Source organism: Hyaena hyaena, unplaced genomic scaffold (assembly GCF_003009895.1).
Source record: "Hyaena hyaena isolate Hyena2069 unplaced genomic scaffold, ASM300989v1 scaffold_0, whole genome shotgun sequence".
In the NCBI taxonomy this organism is placed as follows: Eukaryota; Metazoa; Chordata; class Mammalia; order Carnivora; family Hyaenidae; genus Hyaena; species Hyaena hyaena.
Window position 1 is genome coordinate 6,322,633 of NW_024080632.1, and position 23,653 is coordinate 6,346,285.

The 23,653-nt window shown below is 41.8% G+C and overlaps 1 protein-coding gene and 1 non-coding gene across 4 annotated transcripts in view; one reads left to right on the forward strand and one right to left on the reverse strand.

Moving 5' to 3' along the window:
• Nucleotides 1-23,653, reverse strand: part of HECTD4 (HECT domain E3 ubiquitin protein ligase 4) — a 190,406-nt gene extending 166,753 nt beyond the window's left edge. For all 3 annotated transcript variants that reach the window (XM_039229794.1, XM_039229724.1, XM_039229639.1), the window contains exon 1: nucleotides 23,351-23,653. In XM_039229794.1, coding sequence (XP_039085725.1) covers nucleotides 23,351-23,527 — 177 coding nt within the window. In that variant the 5' untranslated portion in view covers nucleotides 23,528-23,653. The remainder of the gene's footprint in view (nucleotides 1-23,350) is intronic.
• On the forward strand, nucleotides 5,033-5,139 carry LOC120223345. The gene has a single exon (XR_005526276.1). It is a non-coding gene; the product is annotated as a U6 spliceosomal RNA (small nuclear RNA).

Genomic DNA, 23,653 nt, shown 5'->3' on the forward strand with positions numbered 1-23,653 from the left:
AGCACTGGGGCACCTGGCTGGCTTAGTTGCTAGGGCATGCAACCCAGATGGTGAGTTCCAGCCCCATGCTGGGCACAGAGCTTACTTAAAAAAAAAAATTATAAATAATTTGAGCCTTGTACAAATAAAAATGAAGCTCAAAACAAAGGAATCCTGCCCTACAGAGAAAATATTTATTCTATATCTAAATAAGTGGATTAGGGATGTTCCACATGGATTTTTACAAAATAAAATGTGTCATTCCTTTCCATTATAAGGACAAAGATTTATCGCATTACATTATGCGTAATGGTATCACAAAGAGGTGGACAATATCACCAAGCTAAAAGCAATTTATTCAGGTTCCTTAACATTCAAATAATGTTTTAAATCTGCCAAACTGAAATCTACTAACTCAAAAGGACCTTGTTTCTAAGGATTCTTTGATTATAAACAGAATTTTTAGGGGAGTCTGGGTGGTGCAGTTGGTTAAGCATGCGACTCTTGATTTCCACTCAGGTCATGATCTCACAGTTCAAGGGATCAAGCCCTACATTGGGCTCTGCACTGATTCTCAAAATAAATAAGTAAACTTCATAAACAGAATTTTTAAAGGGGTGGCATTTCAGGAGAATCACTTGGCTCAATTACCTTTTTTTTTTTTAATGTTCATTTATTTATTTTAAGAGAGAGAAAAAGTGCACACTAGTGGGGGAGGAACAGAGAGAGAGAGAGAATCCCAGAAGGCTTCACACAGTCAGCACCAAGTGGGACATGGAGCTCGATCTCATAAATCTGAAGATCACAACCTGAGCCAAAACCAAGATTCGGACAAACTGAGCCACCCAGGCACCCCAGTCAATGACCTTCTTTTTAATCCTTAAACAAGGAGTGGCAATTTCATGATCTTGAGTAGAATGAAAAATATGTCCCTTAAACCTATAAACACCACAGTAAGCTAACTGCTTCTGACAGTCTGTATTTACTGTGTCATATATAAGCTCAACTATACTTGATTCAATTAAAAAAACAGGACAAGCTACTCTAGTTCCAAATAGCCAAGGATTAGGGCCCCTGCATGTGGCACTAAATTGCATTAAAATGGGAATGCCAAGTAATATTACAACTATGTACTTTCCAGATGCTGAGTGACATGAGGAAACTGATGAAACTCAAATGCTTTTCAACAGATCTTTCCCTTTTCCTATATAATATATAATATTTCCTATATAGTATATGTATTTCCTATATAATATATAAATACTGCTGTAATATATTCAAATATTTATGGATATGGCTAGCTACCAGAGTTTAAGTTCCCTCAACTTTGCAGAGCTGAGGGTATCAGTAGCACATTAAATGTTATAAAGTATCTCCAAGAATCAGTGCAAATATATATTACATTCCTACTTTATGTAAATCTCTCTTCAAAGCACAGGCTAAGTTTAAAAGGAAAAAAAAAACTGCATTGCTTATATTCGAAAAACACTACCAATTTTAATCACTTCATGTCTATGAAATAATACTTCATTTACCTGCTACTCAGGTATCTAGCATCCTTACCCAAAACAAACGCAAGATCTGAAGACATGAGGAAGCTATTGGTTTTTGAGAGCCTACTATGTGCCAAACACTGTGTTAAATACCGTTTCACTGCTTCTCAAACTGATGTAAAGAACCATATTGTTGTTGTTGTTTTCTAATCCACTGCAGAACAAATCTTTTGTAAAATACAATAAAAAAGTTACTACAAAAATAATTTGAAAAAAAAAAAGACACAAACTACAAGGCTCAAGTGTGCTATGTTCAACAGACACAGGGGTACCTGGGGGTCTCAGTCGGTTGAGTGCCGACTTCAGCTCAGGTCATGATCTCAGTCTGTGGGTTCGAGCCCCGCATCAGGCTCTGTGCTGACAGCTCAGAGCCTGGAGCCTGCTTCGGATCCTGTGTCTCCCTCTCTCTCTGCCCCTCCTCTGCTCGTGCTCTGTCTCTATCTCTCAAAAAGAAATAAACATTAAAAAAAATAATAAACAGACATAAAACCAGTCCGCCAAACTGTTAACATTTCTAAATGCTTCACTCGCAATTTCTGTACTTCCCTTGTCATTATGGGTTCGTGGTATGCAGCCCAAGCTTTGAGTAGCACTGCTCTATATGCAACCTATTTATTTTCCAAAGTACTTTTAAAAGCCTCCAACTTTTAGTACTGACCGCAATAGGTTAAACAAACTCAGTGACCTCTGCGGAAAAAAAGCTGGATTAAAAGATCTTAAGATCCTTTCAGCCCCACAAACTGTAAGATCCTGAACGCTGAAGATGTGATGAAGATGTGACGTGACTGGATGCCTAAGGACAGCCATTTTTGTCACACCCATGCAGTGACTGAAAGACGAAAGTCAATAAAAGAGACTGGAGAGTAAGCTCGGAGGAAAGGGATGAGAATTTAACTGGAAGGCGGACCCCAAGGGTGAGGAGATGTGGGAGAGCAGGAGGGAGGAAATGCCACCTGCAAGAACACTCACTTAGAAGCACACTGGTGGAGGTGCGGTTCTCTTACCAATCAGTTTCTGAAAATCACACAGAGTGATCATGAAGTCTAAGTCATGAAAAAGAGCTTAAAATATCTTATAACCAAGAAGTGGAAGTTCTGACAGGTGGCAGAGCTGGGCTAAAAGTTGGCTCGATGTGTCAATACCAAAGCTGAGAGGATTATCCACGAGGCTCACTCATCCCCTGAAGATTCCTGCATGTTGAGGTTTCTGTTTATTTACCTAACACTGCACTCAGTATACTTCCCTTCTTCAAATCCCAAAGGGTACCATGTTCTGTATGGCCACAGGTTAACATGCAAATATTCTAAAAACAACAGGCAAAGAAAGTGACATATAATTAGCATTTTATACACTTTTAAAAACCAGTCCTGGGGCACCTGGGCAGTTCAGTCAGTTAAGCATCCAGCTCTTGGTTTCGGCTCAGGTCATAAACTCACCATTCGAGGGATCGAGCCCCGCATCAGTCTCCCAGGTGTCAGTACTTGGGATTCTCTCTCCCCCTCTCCCTCTGCCTCTGCCCCTCCCTCTCTCTCTGCTGTGTGTGTGTGTGTGTGTGTGCACGCGCATGTGCGCATGCACATGCACTCTCTAAATAAATAAACTAAAAAAAATAATAAAAACCAGTCCTGTGAAAAATATGTATTTGTTAATAATGTAAGCATCTGTTTAACTCCAGAAGCAGGAAGGGTGACATTTCAGCACCAAACGGAACTACTTAGAGAAAGTTAAATCTGTAGGATCCGAATTTGGGAGGACTGTTGAAGTTATCACTGTGAGCCCCCCCCCCCCAATTATGTGGAATCACCACACAGTCTTGCAGCCAGGGAACCTTTGGACTAAAAGTCCTCTGTCTCTTTAAACACAGTACTTGAAGCACCTATCTGTACTCTCTAGAACTGTGCTAAGCATATAACTATGCATCTGAAAGGATTCATTATTTGAGTCATTTCAAAACTTTCCTGCTGGACTGCTACCAGAACTAAAGCCGCCATTGGTAATATGGCTGCTTTGGTTTTCTAATATGTCAAGTTTCTGATTATTTACTTTAAAAGTTTCAAATCGGGGCACCTGGGTGGCTTAGTCGGTTGAGCGTCCGACTTTCGCTTAGGTCATGATCTCGCGGTTCGTGGGTTCGGNTTTCCAACCCTTCACTTTCAGTCTGTGTCTTTGAAGCTGATGTCTCTTGCAGGCAGCATATAGTTGAGTCTTTCTCTATTCAGCTACTCTTCATCTTTTGATAGGAGAATTGAGTTCATTGTATTTAAAGGTATTATTGGGGCGCCTGGGTGGCTTAGTCGGTTAAGCGTCCGACTTTCGCTTAGGTCATGATCTCGCGGTTTGTGGGTTCAAGCCCCGCGTCAGGCTCTGTGCTGACTGCCAGCTCAGAGCCTGGAGCCTGTTTCGGTCTGTGACTCCCTCTCTCTCTGACCCTCCCCTGCTCACACTGTCTCTCTCTCTCTCCTAGAAATAAATAAAAAACATTTAAAAAAAAAATAAAAGTTTCAAAAATACCATCCCTATCACCTGTGTGGACTGTTGCCTTATGGAGGTATGGAGGCTTATTCTGTCCCAGGGAGACAAGCAAAGGCCCTGAGGCAGGGAACCTTTGGCCTGATTCATGACAAACACCAGAAGGCTGAGGTGGCTGCGGTGGCATGGAGGGAAGAAGGGGACATGGCAGAACTTGAGGTCAGAGTTGGATCTTCTGTACATCTGCTTGGATACCTCAGGGGACGCAGGGGACACTACACTGGCAGCTGCTGGGGAGACAAGGCTAGAAGGCCTTTCCCTGATTTTCCTTTCCTTTCTTTTTTTTTTTTTTTTTTTAGTTTTTAAAAATGTGTGTGTGTGTGTGAGAGAGAGAGAGAGAAAGAGAGAGAGGGAGAGAGAGAGAGAGAGAGAGAGAGAGAGAACATGCACTAAGTAGGCTCTGTGCTCAGCACACCCAGCAGGCTACACATTCAGCACATCTGACACAGGGCTTAATCCCATAACCATGAGCTCATGACCTGAGCCAAAATCAAGAGTTGGTCTCTTAGCCGACTCTAAGCCACCCAGGCACTCCCTGAATTTCCTTTTCAACCTTTGAAATCTTGAACCATGTATTGCTTTCCAAAAATGTTTAATTAAATAACGCACCTCTTGAAGCAACACATCACACATATAATTTATGTAATCTATTACATGACAGGGAATATAAACTTTATGCATATAAAAATGAACGATCAAACACTGCTATCATTTTTTAAATTTATTTTTTAAATTTACATCCAAATTAGTTAGCATATAGTGCAACAATGACTTCAGCCCAACCCATTTAGCCCATCCCCCCTCCCACAACCCTAACACTGCTATCATTGTATACAGTTAGGGCACAGTTCTGAAGGCTCACACTCTGACTTATGGCACATAACCCCAGATGGTCATATATGTGTGGCCTACTTAAAAGAGAAGAGTCTCACTATTTATAAAAACTCTCTCTCTAATTTTTAAGACTTTTCGTGCTCACTTCGGCAGCACATATACTAAAACTGTAACGATACAGAGAAGACTTGCATGGCCCCTGCACAAACATGATACGCAGATTCGTGAAGCGTTCCATATTTTTCAAGAGTGCCGATGCATAGGGGCACATGTACCCCAATGTTCATAGCAGCACCCTCAACAATAGCCAAATCATGGAAAGAGCCTAAGTGTCCATCAACTGACGAGTGGATCAAGAAGATGTGGTTCATCTATACAATGGAATACTACATGGCAATGAGAAACAATGAAATCTGGACATTTGTAGCAACGTGGATGGAACTTGAGGGTGTTAAGCTGAGCGAAATAAGTCAGGCAGAGAAGGACAGATACCATATGTTTGCATGTATAGGTGGTTTAGGAGGAACTTAATGGAGGACCATGGGGGAGAAGGGGAAAAATAGTGGGGGAGAGGGAGGGAGGCAAACCATGAGAGACTCTTGAATGCCGAGAACAAACTGAGGGCTGATGGGGGTGGGGGGAAGGGGAAGGGGGATGATGGACATGGAGGTGGGCACTTGTTGGGATGAGCATTGGGTATTGTATGGAAACCAACTTGACAATAAACTATTTAAGGGGAAAAAAGCTTTTCAGCAGAATTGACTAAATATCCAAATAGAAGACTGGGTAAATAAATCGTGGAATATCTGTATGATGACATGCCATCAGACTTTAATAAAAACTATATTCTCAACAATATTGAGAATGGAGAAATGTTCCCCAAATAACATCAATGTTAAGTAAAAAGGGCAAGGCACAAAATGTGTACACAATGATCCTAATTGCCTAGAATATGTCTGTGTGTAAGGGTACATGCACATAAAAATGTCTAGAGGAAAATACCTGAAAATATGAACTATACTTATCTATATCTAGGTGGTAGTAATACAAGTGATTTAATTTTCTTCTTTGTATTGTTTTTACATCTTGCAAATTTTCTACAATTCTTTTTTAAAAGACTTCATTTTAAGTGATCTCTACACCCAATGTGGGGCTCGAACTCACAACCCTGAGATCAAGAGCTGCATGCTCTATCAAATGAGTCAGGCAGGCATCCCAAAATTTTCTAAAATTCTAACATTTTAATTTAAAAATTTTTAAGTACTTTATAATGCTTTTTAAGTTTATTTATGTATTTTGAGAGAGAACCAGTGGGGAAGGGGAAGAGAGAAAGGGGGACAGAGGATCCAAATGGGCCCTGTGCTATTAGTGCAGAGGCTGATGCAGGGCTCAAATTCAAGAACTGTGAGATCATAACCCGAGCCAAAGTCAACACTCAACCGACTGAGCCACCCAGACGGCTCTAAAGTACTTTATAATGTTTTAAGTAAATTATGCCTAACAGCCTTATTATGCTAATCAGTAACTAGATTATACTAAATTCTATAAAATAACTTTGTAACAGCTCCAGTCTTCAAGGTACTGTCACTCAATAAACGCTGGTAAATGGACACAGTTCACAGAAATCCCTGAAAAAAAAAAAACTCTACATGGAAATGTTCAAAATGAATATAGTAATGCTCAAGTTCTGGGTGCCTGGCTGGCTTGGTGGGTAGAGTATGCGACTCTTGATCTCAGGGTTGTGAGTTCGAGCCCCACACTGGGTTGCAGAGGTTACTTGAAAATAAAATCTTAAAGGGACGCTTGGGTGGCTCAGTTGGCTAAGCGGCTGACTTCGGATCAGGTCACGATCTCGTGGTTTGTGAGTTCCAGCCCCGCATTGGTCTCTGCTGACAGCTCGGAGCCTGGAGTCTGCTTCAGATTCTGTGTCTCCCTGTCTCTCTCTGCCCCTCCCCCACTTGTGCTCTGACTCTCAAAAATAAATACACATAATAAATAAATAGATAAATAAATAAAATCTGTGGGGAAAAATAAAATAAAATAAATAAAATCTTAAAAAAAAAACAGTGCTCAAGTTCACTACCTAACCATAGAACAACTAAGTTAAACAAATATTCATTCAAATTCATAAGATTTTTAGAATGATCAAAGCAAGGTATTTTCAATTAACTCCATTTAATCTAGCTGTTTTCAAAAATCTCTCAGGAATTCATTAATCTCTATGTAAAATTTATTGGGCTCTATACAAATTCAAAGGTTTTGACTCCATATTGCTTATCCATATTCCAGCATTAACAACATTCTTATCTAAAGTGCAAAGCATAAAAAATAAACAAATAAAAAATAAATTGCAAAGCATAACTGCAATTAAAATTCCTAAAGTCTTACCTACACTACTTTAGTTCATCAAAAACAATTACCTATTCTTATTCTCCATTAACCTACAACCTCAATGCATGATATTATTTATTAAATCTTACCCTTTCAAATTTGTTCTAAATGCCCTTTGTAGCATTCAGTTCAATCCACATCTACTGTCTGAACGATATTGTTAGGTACACCAAGATATGTACTGTGAAGTGGCTGCCCTCCCAGAGATTATAATGTAGTAAGGGAGATCAAGCATACAAATAAACAACTTTATAAGGCAGTGCTACAGAAATACAGAGAGAGGGTGAAAGCTTCTTAACTGTAGGCATCATGAAAGTTTCATGGAGGAGTGGCATTTGATCTGCATCTTGAAGGATACAGTAGGGTTCCAAAAGTTGGGTTGGGGGTTCCCCAGAACGATGGGACCTCATAAGCCAAAACTTTGTAGGAAAGAATGTGGAAAGTGAGCTTGTGAAATGTACAGTTCCTGGGGAGATAGAGAGTAATGAGATAAAAGCTTGGAAAGGTAGAATGGAACCAAATCATAGCTACCTTGAATTATTACTTTAGTTGCAGGAAATTGGAAGCCACTGAAGGTTTGGGCAACGAGGCAACGTAACTGTGCTTTAGGAAGATTATCTGGCAGCCTGTAGGCCTGGTGTGCAGCTCTTATTTAAAATAGTAGCCATTAGCTACTGTCTCAGAGATAAAAGGTTATCAAGCCTAAGTGCTACCTACATAGCAGATGTATAGTAGAAAATCACTCAGAACTAGATTCCTAACCCTAGCACTACCTAATTATACGAACTTGGACAAATGAGTTGGCTTCTCAAAGCCTTTTTTTTTTTTTTACTAAAATAATATCTCTTCTACTGCTTCACAGAACCACTGAAAGGATGAAATGAAAAAAGTGTGAATGAAAATCCCCAGAAGGCTTGCTGGTCATAAGGTCTCTGTCACAACCATTCAACTCTGCACTGTAGCATGAAGACAGGCCATACGTAAACTAATGAGCTGGTTTTGTCCCAATAAAACTTTATTTATAAAAACAAACTGCTAGAGCACCTGGGTGGTTCAGTTGGTTGAGCGTCCAAGTCTTGATTTTGGCTCAGGTCGTGATTTCACGATTGGTGGGATCAAGTCCTGCATCGGGCTCTGCACTGATAGTGAAGAGCCTGCTTAGAATTCTCTCTCTCCTTCTCTCTCTGCTCATGCTCTCTCTCAAAATAAATATTTTTTAAAAATAAAACAAATCAAGAGAGCACTGGATTTGACCCTAAGGTATAGCCATAGTTCACTGACCTCTGTATAAAGAAGTACTGTCCAATAGAAATAGGTTAGACATATATGGAATTTAATATTTTCCAGTAGCTATACTTCAAAATGTTAAGAGGGGTACCTGGGTGGCTCAGTCTTGATCTCAGCTCAGGTCATGATCTCAGGATTCAATTTGTGAGCTGGAGTGCAGAGCCTGCTTGGGATTCTCTCTCCCTCTCGCTGTCCCTCTCCCTCTCCCTACCCCTTCCCCCATAAATAAATGCACTTTTCAAAAAATAGTTCTTTATTAGCAATGTAAGATCCTGACATAAAGCATATTAATGAGGAGTTTTTTGTTTTTTTTTTTTTTTTTTTTACAAATAGTTTATTGTCAAATTAGTTTCTACATAACACTCAGTGCTCATCCCCAAAGTGCCCTCCTTCATGCCCATCCCCCCTCCTCCCCACATCCATCAGTCCTCAGTTTTTGTCAGCATTCAAGAGTCTCTCATGGTTTGCCTCTCTCCCTTTCCCCCACCATTTCCGCCCTTCTTCTCCCCCTTGGTCCTCCGTCAAGTTCCTCCTAATCCTCCTATACGTGCAAACATATGGTATTTGTCCTTCTCTGCCTGACTTATTTCGCAATGAGGAGTTTTTTTAATCAATTTTTATTTACATGGCTTCAGCTGACAAACATTCTCCCCAGACAAGGGGGGAAAACCCAAAATACATGGTGGGGAAAAAACCTGTTCTATTTCAAAAGAATTTCTTGTCATTTTTTTCAGCAGATATTTTATTTTCTTAAGAAAACAGCTTCCTTGTTAATGACACATGTTGGGCAAATGGACAAAAATCAGATTATCCCAGAAAACTACTACTAGTTAAGAGCTTGCAGACAGTAAGTAGGGGCGCCTAGGTGGCTCAGTCGGTTAATGTCTGACTTCAGCTCAGGTCATGATCTCATGGTTTGTGGGTTCGAGCCCCACGTCGGGCTCTGTGCTGACAGCTCAAAGCCTGGAGCCTGTTTCAGATTCTGTGTGTTATGTCTCTCTCTCTGACCCTCCCCTGCTCAAGCTGTCTCTCCCTCTCTCAGAAATAAATAAAAATAAATTTTTTTTAATTTAAAAAAAAAAAAGAGCTTGCAGACAGTAAGTAATAGAAAAATTTGTAGAGGATAATATTTTCTACCACAGAAAATACTGAGGAGTTTCAAAAATGTGGTCACTTTTATTTCAGAAAATTGCAAAACTCTGCTGGTCTTCAGCAAACTTGAACTATAACAGAATAGATACTGGGAGAAAGAAAGGCTATCTCAGGGGCCCTTCGCCACTTGCTTTTGGTGAAGCCTGTGGCCCCTTCTCAGATAACATTTGTAAATGTGTAAAAATACATGGTATGAGGGGCGCCTGGGTGGCTAAGTCGGTTAAGCGTCCGACTTTTGCTTAGGTCATGATCTCGCGGTTCGTGGGTTCGAGCCCCGCGTCGGGCGATGTGCTGACAGCCAGCTCAGAGCCTGGAGCCTGTTTCAGTCTGTGACTCCCTCTCTCTCTGACCCTCCCCTGCTCATGCTGTCTCTCTCTCTCCCCTAGAAATAAATAAAAATATTAAAAAAAAAAAATAGATGGTATGAGATGCTCCAATGACAGCATACTGAAACACAGTTACCAAAATGCTTTATTTATGCTATCAATATAGGAACTACATTCTTTGTATACTGAATATCAGATTTAATATTTACCATAATTTTTAAAAATATTTATTTATTTTGGGACAGAGAGAACGAATGTGCAGGGGGTGAGCAGGAGAGAGGCAGAGGGACAGACAGAGAATCTGAAGCAGGCTCCAGGCCCAGTGCAGAGCCCGACATGGGGCTCAAACTCATGAACCATGAGATCATGACCTGAGCTGAAATCAAGAGTCCAATGTTTAACCAAATGAGCCACCCAGGCACCCTAATTTACTATAATTTCTAAGTGATGGTGACCATAAACAATATTTCAAGATATGTTCAACATCTATAATATGACATGAAAGTAGCTATGATTTGCGCTCGTTATACCAAGTCACAGCTTCTACCCGTACCACTGGGCTTTGCTGACTCCGTTCATATTTGAAGGGAATGCTGAATTGCACCTTACGAGTAAATAAAGATATAATTTCTCCCATCCTAGTTAACAGATCCCCTGAACTCTTATAGATGGTGTCCAGATTCTAGCTTCAGGTTCAAAACCCCTGAGGGAAAGGAAAACTTTTTTTTTCTTATAAGCTCATCCAAAAAATGCTTCCTCCAAAGTTCCCACAAACATATTTTTACTTTTCATCATTTGCTCCTTTCTAGATTAAATAAACCAGTAGTTGAGCTACACCACGACTAGATAATCACAAAGGATTCAGAATCAAGCAATACTTTATTTCTTGGTAATTCTATTATCTACCACTGTTTTGATGAAAATATGTTGACACAGCTTTTCCTTTAACATTCTTAATTATTTTATTTGAACAGTAAGAAAAGCAACTCATGACTAGAGAAAGGAGATCCAGATTTTCTACTCTGTCATGTAAATAGTTACATCTATTATATTAGTCTTTGCTCTTTTGAAATCAGTAGAGCAAACTACAAAGCACAAAGCCAATACAGTAAACACAGAAAAGATCCATTACAAATACATGCTGAATGTTAATATTTTGTTTGTATAAAACCACTCCTTGCATGATGCATCTGTAGTTATCAGCATTACTAAACCGACAATTTGTGTAAAATGGTTTGCAAATTACGCATCTCCTTATTGTTAATCTAAAATTGCTACAAACTGTGCTATGACCTAGTAATTTAGTCAACTGCAGGTTTCAGGAGAAACACAAGGGATTCAAGTGTGTCCACCCCAAGTGTCCCATCATGGAACATTAATTATTCTACAATTATTCTTAATAGCACTTTATAAACTCTAAGCTCCACAGAAATATTCAACATTATCAGGAGAGGAATCATACAGCACTATAAAAATCCCCTTAAATTATAAACTGTCCATAGTAATGGATCGCAGAAACACACTTTATTAATCACTACAAATGTATAATTTACCAAACTCTATCAAACAAAAAACAGTAAACACTAAAAAAAATTTTGGCCTCCTACAAGCTGGAATTATCCAAGGTGGGGCTTTATCTCTCGAACCGTGAGATCATGACCTGAGCCGAAATCAAGAGTCAGACACTTAACCAACTAAGCCAGCCTGGTGCCCCTGGAATTATCTTTAAAATAACAGATGTGGCTGGAGCATCTGGGTGGCTCAGTCAGTTAAGTGTCAGACTTCAGCTCAGGTCATGATCTCGCAGTTTGTGGGTTCAACCCCGCACTGAGCTCTGTGCTAGCAGCTTTGAGCCTGGGGCCTGCTTCCAATTCTGTGTCTCCTTCTCTCTGCCCCTCCCCACTCATGCTTGCTCCCTCCCTCTCTCTCTCTCTCTCAAAAATAAACAAACATTAAAAAAAATTTTTTTAAATAACAGATATGGTGAGTCTGGCTGGCTCAGTTGAAAGAACATGTGACTCTTGATCTCAGGGTTATGAGTTCAAGCCCCACAATAGGTGTAGAGATTACTTAAATAAATAAACTTTAAAAAAATAGCAGATGTAAAAAAAAAAATAGGAGATGTGAGGAGAAAGCAGTAAGGTACAACAAGACAATTATAGTACATCAATAAATTACTATGTAGCCATTAAAATTATGTTTATAAATTACTATATAACCATTAGAAATTATGTTTTTAGGCAGCACCTGGCTAGCTCAGTAGGTAGAGCATTCAACTCTTGATCTCAGGATCATGAGTTCAAGCCCCACGGTGGGTGTAGAGATAACTTTAAAAAATAATAATCATAAATAAGTAAATAAAGTTTTTATTGATTTTTTTTTAAGTTTGTTTATTTATTTTGAGAGAGAGAGGAAGAGAATGAGAATCCCAATCTCAGGCAGGTTCTGCGATGCTAGGCTTGAACTCATGAACCATGAGATCATGACCTGAGCGGAAGTTGGAACTTAACCAACTGAGCCACCCAGGTGCCCCTACAAAAATTATCTTTTTATTTTGAAATTATAAAAATGTACATGAATCAAGTTTTAATATACTGTCTGATGGGTGGTAAGGTTGTCCGTGTACCATTTCTTTCTCTAAATTCTCAGCCGTAGTCTGCCAGTGCAGGAACATTAACAAATTCAGTAAAAAATAAATGCACGGAGGGGCGCCTGGGTGGCTCAGTTGGTTAAGCATGGCTCAGGTCATGATCTCACGGTTCACGGTCTGGGCCCCACATCAGGCTCTGTGCCCACAGCCTGGAGCCTGCTTGGGACTCATTAAAAAATTTAAAAAATTTTTAAAAATAAAATAAAATAATAATACACGGAAAAAAATTTATGTTTTTAAGTCTGACAAAATTGTTCCCAATAAGTGATTAAAAGATACAAAACTGTATATAGCATATAATTTCAATTTTGTTTATATATAAAAATGTGAACTGAAGGAAAAGGTAAAACATTAATTAATATGACTGGATGGTACAAAGGATATTTCTTTTCTCTCTTACACGTATGGGTGTTTTCTCTGTGTTCTACAACACCCACTTTTTACTTCCTTATAAGCAAAAAGAAGTTTTGCATAACATAAAAATACAATCAACTTAATATCAATTATTTTTCATAGTTTATTTATTTTTAAAATTTTTAATGTTTATTTATTTTTGAGAGAGACAGACAGACAGAGCAAGCAGGGGAGGGCAGAGAGAGAGAGGGAGACACAGAATCCGAAGCAGGCTCCAGGCTCTGAGCTGTCAGCACAGAGCCAGACGCGGGGCTCGAACCCACAAGCCATGAGATCATGACCTAAGCTGAAGTCGGCCACTTAACCAAATGACCCACCCAGGGGCCCCTTTTCATACAGCTAAAAAAAAAAAAAAAAAGGAATAGAGGAACCCCTTTATATTGGCATGTAAGAGAAAAATGTTAAGACAATCTGAGTCGAAACAGTCTGCCTAACAAGTACCATGCACTCGGAACACACTTCCGGGGCCAGCGTGTCTCTTCCCAGAGCGGGCAGCTCCCTGGCAATGCTGGCCTCTGGCAGTGTCCCCAGATCGTCAAAATAAGAAGTTGCTCTGTGCTGCCTAAATATGGGCATGGTCTGATTAACCGGATTACTGACCGAATGAGCGGCTGTCAGAAGGCAAGGAAGATCAAGCCACAAGAGAGGTCCCTGAAGTGAGGTGATAACAAACAGCGAGGCGGCGCTAACAGAACCACGGTTCAGCACGCAGTGTCAGGTGCCCGGTTACATCTACCAGCTTCCTCTTACGGAGCAAGAGCCCTTGGCTTAAGCAAATAATAAAATTAAGCAAATCCATGAGTTCTAAAATAACCTTTATGAGGGTGTAAGGAAAAGAGGTCCTAACAAACACTGTCACTCGGGAGTATACACGAAGACAGTCACTTTGGAAAGCAATTTGGCAACATCGATTAAGACTTAAAACGGTCACCTATGACCCAGCAATTCTACTTCTCAGGAACTACTCTAGGGAAACTTTCCAACATGTGCACAACAAATATGCAATGTATGTACTGAAGGACCAATTTTAATAGTGAAAAACTGAAAACAACCACAATATCCATGTGGTAACCTGAATAATGCCCCCCACCAAGATATTTAAGTCCTAATTCCCAGAAGCTTTAAATGTGATGTCGGATGGCAAAAGGGATTCTGTAGATGTGATTAAAGTAAGGGTCTTGAGAAGGGGAGGTAACTAACCCTGGATTATGGGGGGGAGGGGTGTCACAAGGGTCCTTACAAAAAGGATGCTGCAGGAGCCTGTTAAAGAAGACGTGTGATGACAGATCAGAGACCAGAGCCACACACTCAGAAGATGGAGGAAGGAGCCACTAGACGCTGTGAACAAGGCAGGGAACAGATTCTCCCCTAGAACCTGCAGAAGGAACCAGACTTACCAACAGCTGACTCTAACCCAGTGACACTCATTCGGGACTTCCAGTTTCCAGAAACATTAAGAGTGAACGTAGGAATAAATTTGTGTTGTTTTAAGCCACTAAGTTTGTGATTTCTTAGTATAGCAACAGGAAGCTAAGATACCCATCAATCGGGGAATGGCTAAATATACCAGTATTTCAGGAGTCCCAAGCAGCACTTAAAAAAAGAAAAACACATAAAAAAAAAAGTGGTAGATCTATATATGGAGATATAGGGAGATTAAAACATATCATTGAGTTAAAAAAGCTACAAAACAAGGGGGTACCTGGGTGGCTTAGTCGGGTAAGTGACTGACTTCACCTCAGGTCCTGATCTCGCGGTTCATGGGTTTGAGCCCCGCGTCGGGCTCTGTGCTGACAGCTAGCTCAGAGCCTGGAGCCTGCTTCAGATTCTGTCTCCTGTTCTCTGACCCTCCCCCACTTGTGCTCTCTCTCTGTTTCTCTCAAAAATAAATAAACACTAAAAAAAAAAGTTGTGGGGGCACCTGGGTGGCTCAGTCAGTTAGGTGTCCGACTTTGACTCAGGTCATGATCTCACATCTCATGGGTTCTAGCCCCACACTGGACTCTGTGCTGACAGCTCAGAGCCTGGAGCCTGCTTTGTATTCTGCATCTCCCTCTCTCTGCCCCTCCCCCACTCATACTGTGTGCCTCTCTCTCAAAAATAAACAAACATTTAAAAAAAATTTTTTTAAGTTATGAAGTGTTATGTCCAAACACATCTATTCTGTAAGACAGAAAAAAAATAATGAAAAGTACATATATACACATAAAAATACACATTCAAAATGATCTTGGGGCACCTGACTGGCTCAGTAGGTAATATATGTGACTCTTGACCTCAGGGTTCTGGGTTCAAGCCCCACCTTGGGTGCAGAGATTACTTAAAAGTAAAAAAAAATTTTTTTTAAACTATCTTAGGGGTCCCTGGGTGGCTCAGTCAGTTAAACATCCAACTTCATCAGGTCATGATCTCATAGTTCCTGAATTCGAGCCCTTCATCTGGTTCTGTGCTGACAGCTCAGAGCCTGGAGCCTGCTTCAGATTCTGTGTCTCCCTCTCTCTCTGCCCCTCCCCTACTCATCCTCTGTCTCTCTCTCTCTCTCAAAGATAAACATTTAAAATATGATCTTAAAGTATACATTAAAAACTTGATCATTGATTTAACGGTGGTGAGGAAGTGATAAAGACCAGGATTGGGGACAGTAGACGAAAGGAGCTTCAGTTTCATCAGTTTTTCCACTTTTTTTTTTTTTTTTTTTAAGTAGGCTCCACACCCAGCATGAAGCCCAACTTGGGGCCTGAACTCATGATCCTAAGACCAAGACCTGAGCTGAGATTAAGAGTTTGCTTGGGGCGCCTGGGTGGCTCAGTCAATTAAGTGTCTGACTTTAGCTCAGGTCAGAATCTCACAGCTAGTGGGTTCCAGCCTCACGTTGGGCTGTGTGCTGACAGCTCAGAGCCTGGAGCCTGATTCAGATTCTGTGTCTCCATCTCTCTCTGCCCCTCTCCCGCTCATGTTCTGTCTCTGTCTCTGTCTCTCTCTCAAAAATAAGCATAAAAATATTTTTTAAAAAAAGAGTTGAAGACTTAACTGACTGAGTCACCCAGGGACTCCTGTTTTTCTACTTTTTATAAGGACGTATTCATTTAAAAAAAATTTTTTTAATGTTGAATTTATTTATTTTGGGAGAGGGCAGAGAGAGAGAGAGAGAGAGAAGAGAGAGAATCCCAAGCAGGCTCCACACTCAGTGCAGGGCCCAACTCGGAGCTCAATCTTACGACCATGAGATCATGACCTGAGCTGAAATCAAGAGTCAGATGCTTGGGGCGCCTGGGTGGTTTAGTCGGTTACGCTTCTGACTTCAGCTCAGGTCATGATCTTGCAGTTTGTGGGTTCAAGCCCAGCATTGGGCTCTGTGCTGACAGCTCGGTGCCTGGAGCCTCTTTGGATTCTGTGTCTCCATCTTTCTCTGCCCCTCCCCGACTCACACTCTGTCTCTCAAAAATAAATAAACATTAAAAAAAAAAAAAAGAGTCAGATACTTAACTCACTGAGCCACCCAGGCACCCTGTTTTAAAATTTTTTAATTGAAAAAAAACTTTAAATTTTAAATTTAAATTTAAAAGATTGTTTAATGGATATATAAACTGTGTTAAAGAAATGCAACATCAAAGTAGTAGTTATATAACATCTGCAGTCTCTTATCCTTTTGAAGTGACTATGCATTTGTCCCATAGTTGATCACCTGCTGTTATTTACATTTGTCTACAACTATTGACTAAACATCTTACAAAGCAGACCTCACTCCTTGTGTTCATCCCACAAGCACCGTTGTAAAACAGGACAGAAAAAGGGGGAGGGAGGAGAAAGCACGGGGCCCTTTCAGGACTTGACAAGCCTTTCATAATTATCACCACAGGTAACTTATTAGTTGGGAAAGAACAGGTGCATGACAATCCATCCAGTAGTCCTGGCCAATAGGCAGTATTTTGTGACAGTCAATATGGAAGCCAAGAAGACAGATAATAATCAAAACTGATTTATTTAGCAAGATCTTAGACATACAATTGGAGGAAAACTGAACCGTTATCTCATCTGCCTAGCCATACTGCAAACAAATGGGAAGGAAGAAAATTCCAGAGGGATCTCACACACACACATAAATACCCTACTACCTCCACTATCCACTACAAGAAAAAAAAAAATCCTGTTGATGACACAGTTTTGCTTTCATATACAATGCGCAGCTGGCTGAATATGCAATAACTTTCCAGCAACGTAGCACCTTACAAAGACGGTTCATACACTCTAAGTATATAAATAAGCCCATCCCTCCTTATCTGGTCCTTACATTAACCCTATTATTGTTCTCCTTTAACAGATGACGAGGCAGTCGAACATGATTTTAGGGCCTAGACCCTGGGGAAGAGTCAGACAGATCTATTTCACTCTCAGCTTTCCTCCCCACTGTATGACTTCGGTCAAGTTACTTCACTTCTGTGCCACTGTCTGTCTCCTCATTTGTAAAGGCAGGATAACAATAGTAACAACCTTATACGGTTTTTGTGAGAACTGAATGAGATCATGGGTGTGAAGTGCTTAGCACAGAGCCTGGCACACAACATGCTGACACTGCGGTCAGGGTGGTAAGTAGAGGTGGGGACAATGATGACAAAGAAATTGCAGTGGAAGAAGAAACCAGGGATTACTAAAGGTGTGGAACTTGCCCAAAGTCACACAGCCGGTAAGGGGCAGAGCTAGAATTTCAGTCCCAGCCTGATTCTTCAAACCTGACTTTGACCTCTAGGTAATAAATACTGCCTCCCACAGTCCTCAGGTACCTCGTTCTAACTTTATAGAGAGCTAGCCAGCCAAACCTAAGGGCTGGTTGAGCCATCTGCCCAAGCTCACCAGCTCTTCTTCCAGTTCTCATTTCTTTTTCTCTTAAGTTTATTTATTTGGGGGCAGGGAGGGGCAAAGAGAGACATGGACAGAGGATCAGAAGCAGGCTCTGTGCGGGGCTTAAACTCAAACCGGGAGATCATGACCTGAGCTGAAGTTGGACACTTACCCACTGGGCACCCCTCTTCTTTCAGTGCTCATTAATAACATGGTAATTAATTCTACTGGTGAGCAAAGGTAGTTTTATTCATTTATTCATTAACTCTTCCCAATTGAGAATTTGGAACTCTATAAAAGTACATAAGCCCCTTCCAAAGGATTCTGACCAAAAGATAAACAGGCTGGTGGTATCCTCCTAGGAGAAGACATCAACATTTATAAATCTAAATTATCATCTCAAAGGTTTCATCTGAGTATATCCTAAGTATTCAAAGCCTTAACTTATTCCAGGGGCATCTAGGTGGCTCAGTCAGCTGAGCATCTGACTTTGGCTCAGGTCATGATCTCGTGGTTCATGGGTTCGAGCCCCAGGTCGGGCTCTGTGCAGACAGCTCAGAGCCTGGAACCTGCTTCCGATTCTGTGTCTCCCTCTCTCTCTGCCCCTCTCCCATGCTCGCTCGCTCTCTCTCTCAAAAGTAAATAAACATTAAAAAAAAAAAAGCCTTAACTTATTCCAGATGATCAACTCCTTCCCTTACATAGTAAAACAACAAAAACCAAATCCTTCTGAGCCTTGGTTCATTTCCTAAATAGTATCAGTAGAGCGCACTAGGCTTGTGCGGGGTTGGTTGGTTTGCTTTAGTGAGATGGAACAGGCATACAGTAAACTGCATATAATTAAAATGTGCACTTTGATGAGTTTTGACATATGCAGGGAGCATATCCATCACCCAAAAGTTTCCTCGGCTCTTTTGAAACTCCTTTTCCCGTCCCTTCCAACCCACCTTCATCCCCCTGCGACCACTGACCTGCTTCCTGTCACTATAAATGAGTTTGCATTTTCTAGAATTTCATATAAGTGGAATCTTACGATATGTATTCCTGTTCGTCTATTTTCTTCCACTCAGTACAAATCGCACTTGTTTATCCATTCACCTTTTGATGGATGTTTAGACGGTTTTTTCCAATTTGGGGCAAGCACAAATAAAGCTGCCACGAACATTCATGTTCAAGGCTTCTGAACTGGCATGAGTATGTGGGGATGGGGTGGGTCCTCATAAACAAACACAATGAAAACTCAGAAACGCTAACCAAAATGCCTGAGTTCCAAATGAGTCTCAACTGTAGAGTACAAAATATCTTGGCCAATTTGGGAAAGTCAATTAGCTTCTCTGTCAACATCCATATATGCGATGCCTGTCCCCACTGGAGTCTGTGAGGAAAAATGAGATGGGAAGCAGAAATCTTTTGGAACTTCACAAATAAGCTATTGTTTTTTTTTTCTTCTAAATGCCCTTAAAAAAACCAAAAAGACTAATGTTCTGTGAAATGCAGTGCAAACGCAATATTTGTCATTTTTATGCTTTTTAAAATTTCTTCAATTTATATTTATTTCACACTTAAAAAATTTATTTCCTACATGCTTTCACTTTCTGGCAACAACACAGAATTAAAATAAACACAGGTAGCTATTTTAAACACCCAGAAAAAATCCTCACTCTGAATTTCTAATACACTGCAGTGGATTCAAAGTCCTTATCTACCAGCCCTACTGGCTCTGCACCCCAGGCTCTCCATCTCCTATGATTCTCCTCTTCCCCTGGGCTCACTGGGCTCAGAGCGCCAAACTGAGGATGCTAAGGATGCTTCTCTCCGAGGGACCGGGCCCCTGCTGTCCTCTGTCTAGGATGTACTTTCCCCAGTAGCCATATGGTACTCTCTCACCTCCTTCAGGTCTCTGCTCAAATGCCATTCTGCGCTTTCCCGTCTGCCCGTCCTCCACGAAACAGGCCCGTCCCCACAATCCCTCCCCATTCCCCCTACCGGGCTATACTTGTCTCCACAGCACTGGTCACTTGACATATTACACATACATAATATATATTTGCGTATTTGTTATTGTCTCTATCCTCCCACTAAAATAAAAGTTTTTTAAAGACAAAGATTTTATTTTCTCCTCTGCTGTGTCAACACCCAAGACAGTGGGCCCCACTCACTTCTGAATTCTACGAATATTTGCTGAAGAAATTTGTTGACTACACCTTATTTATTGATTTCAAAAATAAATTCTGGGGGGCCCTGGCTGGGTCAGTTGGAAGAGCATGGGACTCCTGATCTGAGGGTCATGAGTTCAAACCCACCCTTGGGTGTAGAGATTAGCAAAAACAAAACAAAACAAAACAACGCCCCCCCCCCCAAAAAAAAACTTCTGTTTAGAATTAACTAGGAAGAAATTTTAATTCAAATGCTGTGCTCCTGCTTAAATTAAAATGCTAAGTCAATGTTGATCTACTTCATACATAGCATGGGTTCTTTTTTGAAATTGACATTTAACTCTCAGCAGCACTTAGACAGTGAAAAGAACACTGGAATTCGAAGGCAGGAAACCCAAGATCTACTCATCTGTCCTGCCATAACTAGCTTCAATACCAAGTCATAGCATCTTCTGATCTCAGATAACTTCTCTCCAAAATGAGGGAAGTGCTTATCTCCAAGGTCCCTTCTTGTTGCAAAATTCAGAGACTCTACTACAGTTAGTGCACACTTATGCATTAAGTTTGCCAATCATAAATTTGTCAGCTTAAATGTTTACTTTTTAAAATTATTTTTGAGAATAAAGGTGGGGGAGGGGAGTGAGGGGAGACAGAGAATCCCAAGCAGGCTCCTTGATGTCCACGCAGAGCCTAACAAGGGACTGGACCTCACAAACTGTGAGATCATGACCTGCACCAAAATCAAGAGTCAGACATTCAACACAGTGAGCCACCCAGGCTCCCCATAAGTTTGTTGGCTTAATCCAAATTTGTCAGATTCATTCAGGTGACAGTTTTGGATCATATCTTACCAGAAAACCCTGTGAAAATATGGCCATTGATTAGCCAGATATCCACTGGAAGGAGACACTTGGAAGAGTGTACTTTCATAGAGGTGACAGCACTGCAAAAGTTAGTTTTTAAAGAGGTGAGGAACCTCTGATCTTCCTCAAATATGAAAAAGAATACATTACTAGAAAGGAAATAAAGGTATCTGTTTACTACTCTACCTTTAGCCAGTTATGAAATTTTAAATAATTACAAATATGAGTATCATAGTGCATGGAAACAGGAGAATATTATGGTATAAAGCAGATGAGTTAGAGACCAATAGACCTGGGTTAATGTCTGGGCTCTGTGTGTGGGATCTTGAGCAAGTCACATACCTACTCTGCATTTTATTTGCCTCATCTGTACAGTGGGCGTAACATTTACAGTTGTTACAATGGGTAACAGTATTTAGCTACTAGGATCCTTTGGGGAACTTAAGATGATGTCTGACACACAGGATACGCTCAGTATTATTATTAAATAACTAAATATGAATATACCCACACAAACACAAATCTCATAGCCACAAAACAGTACTTAGCTATCCATTTCTACTGATACTATATAGCCTGTATAACATATGGAAAGAAATGAAAAAAGTTCTTCACCACTGACCGTCATAAGTACTTACTTATCACCCATACACATACTGGTTTCTGAGAGGTTCTTTCTTTAAGATCATTCTTCTGTGGAAACAGCTGACAAATACTCAATACATTTATGCGGTAAACATCTTAGGAAAGCCAACTTAATAACTCAGGTATTTTTAACTACTCCTACCTTTTTAATCCTAAAAATAAATAAATTACATACCTATAAAACTGTGGGATCTGTGAACTTATTCTCTAAGGAACAAAGGGCATCCACTTCCCACATTTCAAATACAACAAAGTCAATTAAATAAAAAGATTCCACCATCATAGCATAATGCCCTTTGAGTTTTCAAGCCCAGAAGACACTCAGACGCTTCCTTTTTCTAGAACGGGCCCAAATGAGACATAATAAAACTATAATTCCATGTTAGGAATTCCCTACCAACTTGTTATCTTCCCTTTTCGGTGGCCAGACTGTAAAATAAGTCAATTAAGAGTTCACAATGGGAATGCAGCAGGCTCAAGCTCAAATCCAGACACAAAACACAGGGGACCGCACTCGCATCTCAAGCACGCCCAAACGTCTTGGCCAACGCGATCTGAGCACTACCGTTTCCAGAAACACACAGTAATGGGTTTTAATCCATTTCTATAAACGTTCCTTGTGCTGAAAGCCAAAGTGCAAAACCGCAAAACACAAAAGATTCCTCTCATTCCGTTTTTAGCCAGAAGACAGGCCATCCTCTCCGCGCCCTGTGCGCCCTACCCGATAAAGTCCTCCCTGCGACACTAAGAATTTCATGAACCGACAACCCCCCCCCCCGCCCCGTGCTACCTACACATCAAAATATCATCCCACAAAGTGGAGGGGTGGGGGGCGGGCAGCGTCAGCATCGGCTGGCCTCGATGAAACGATATTGCCAGTATTCCCACCTCTGGGCAAACACGAAACCAAGTGAAGTCGGTGGAAAGTTCTCATCACCCGAGCATATTTGGTTTCCTTCTGCCCCCCAAACCCAGCATCACAATTACGGAGATTTCCTTTTGCACCTGCCACGGCTCGGAAGCCTCGGTTTCTCGGCGACCCTCGAGCTCACAAAAAAAAAAAAAAAAAAAAAAAAAAAAGGCCTCGAGGCCTCAAGCGCCCGTGACCCTTTGCGGAGAGCGCACGTAGGGCCCCTGTAGCATCACCCTCGCTGTCCACACCGCCCGCTTCCCTGACAAAGGCCCCGTGTCAAACCCAGGCACGACACAGAGAAGTTGCTGGATTGCCCATGACGGACCGACAGCTGCCACTGCCCTCCCCCGGGAGGAAAAAAAAAAATCAACACAGAACTGGGAATGAAAAAAGGGCGAGGTGTACAACGTTAAAATTAAAATGTCCCCAAAGCTAGGCAACCTGGGTGTGCCCTGGAAGTGAGTCCAGGGGGTCCGTGGGGGAGGGGGGAGACAGCTGGGGAGGCGACGGCGGCTCCTCTAGGGCATGAAGGCCGTGCCGGGTGATAGTCTAATAAAATGCCGGGTGTCGGAACGTTCAGAATGAAACCACAAATGCAATCCCCGGCGGGCTCGAGGCCCCGAGGAGACTGGGAGGCGGGCGGGCTGCGGACCTGCGGCCGCGGGCCCCCACCTGTCCGCCCGGCGCCCACACACCTGCCGGGGCAGCCTTCGGGGGACCTCGGGGTTGGGGTGCGGCGGAGGTGTGACGACCCGATCCCGGGGATGCGGGGCGGGTGGGCTAATCTGCAGGCAGAGGCCGGGGAGCAGGCTCGCTCACCTCCAAGTCGGTGTCAGCGGCCTCCGGGGCCCCGAGGATCTCGCTGGGCAGCTCGGCCAGGTCGGTGACCCGGATCAGCCCGTCGTGCAGGAAGATGGTCTCCTCCTTCACCGAGAGCCACTGCGCCGAGTCCGCGGCCGCCGCCGCCGCAGCTGCCGCGGCCGCCGAGGAGCCCATGGCCCCGGCTGAGGGGTTGGCGGTGAGGAGCAGCCGCCCGGACGGGGAGAGATGAGAGAGGAGCCGCCGAGATCACCAGTCCATAGCAGCAGCCGCCGCGCCCGCCTGCAGCGCCCCGCTCGCCGC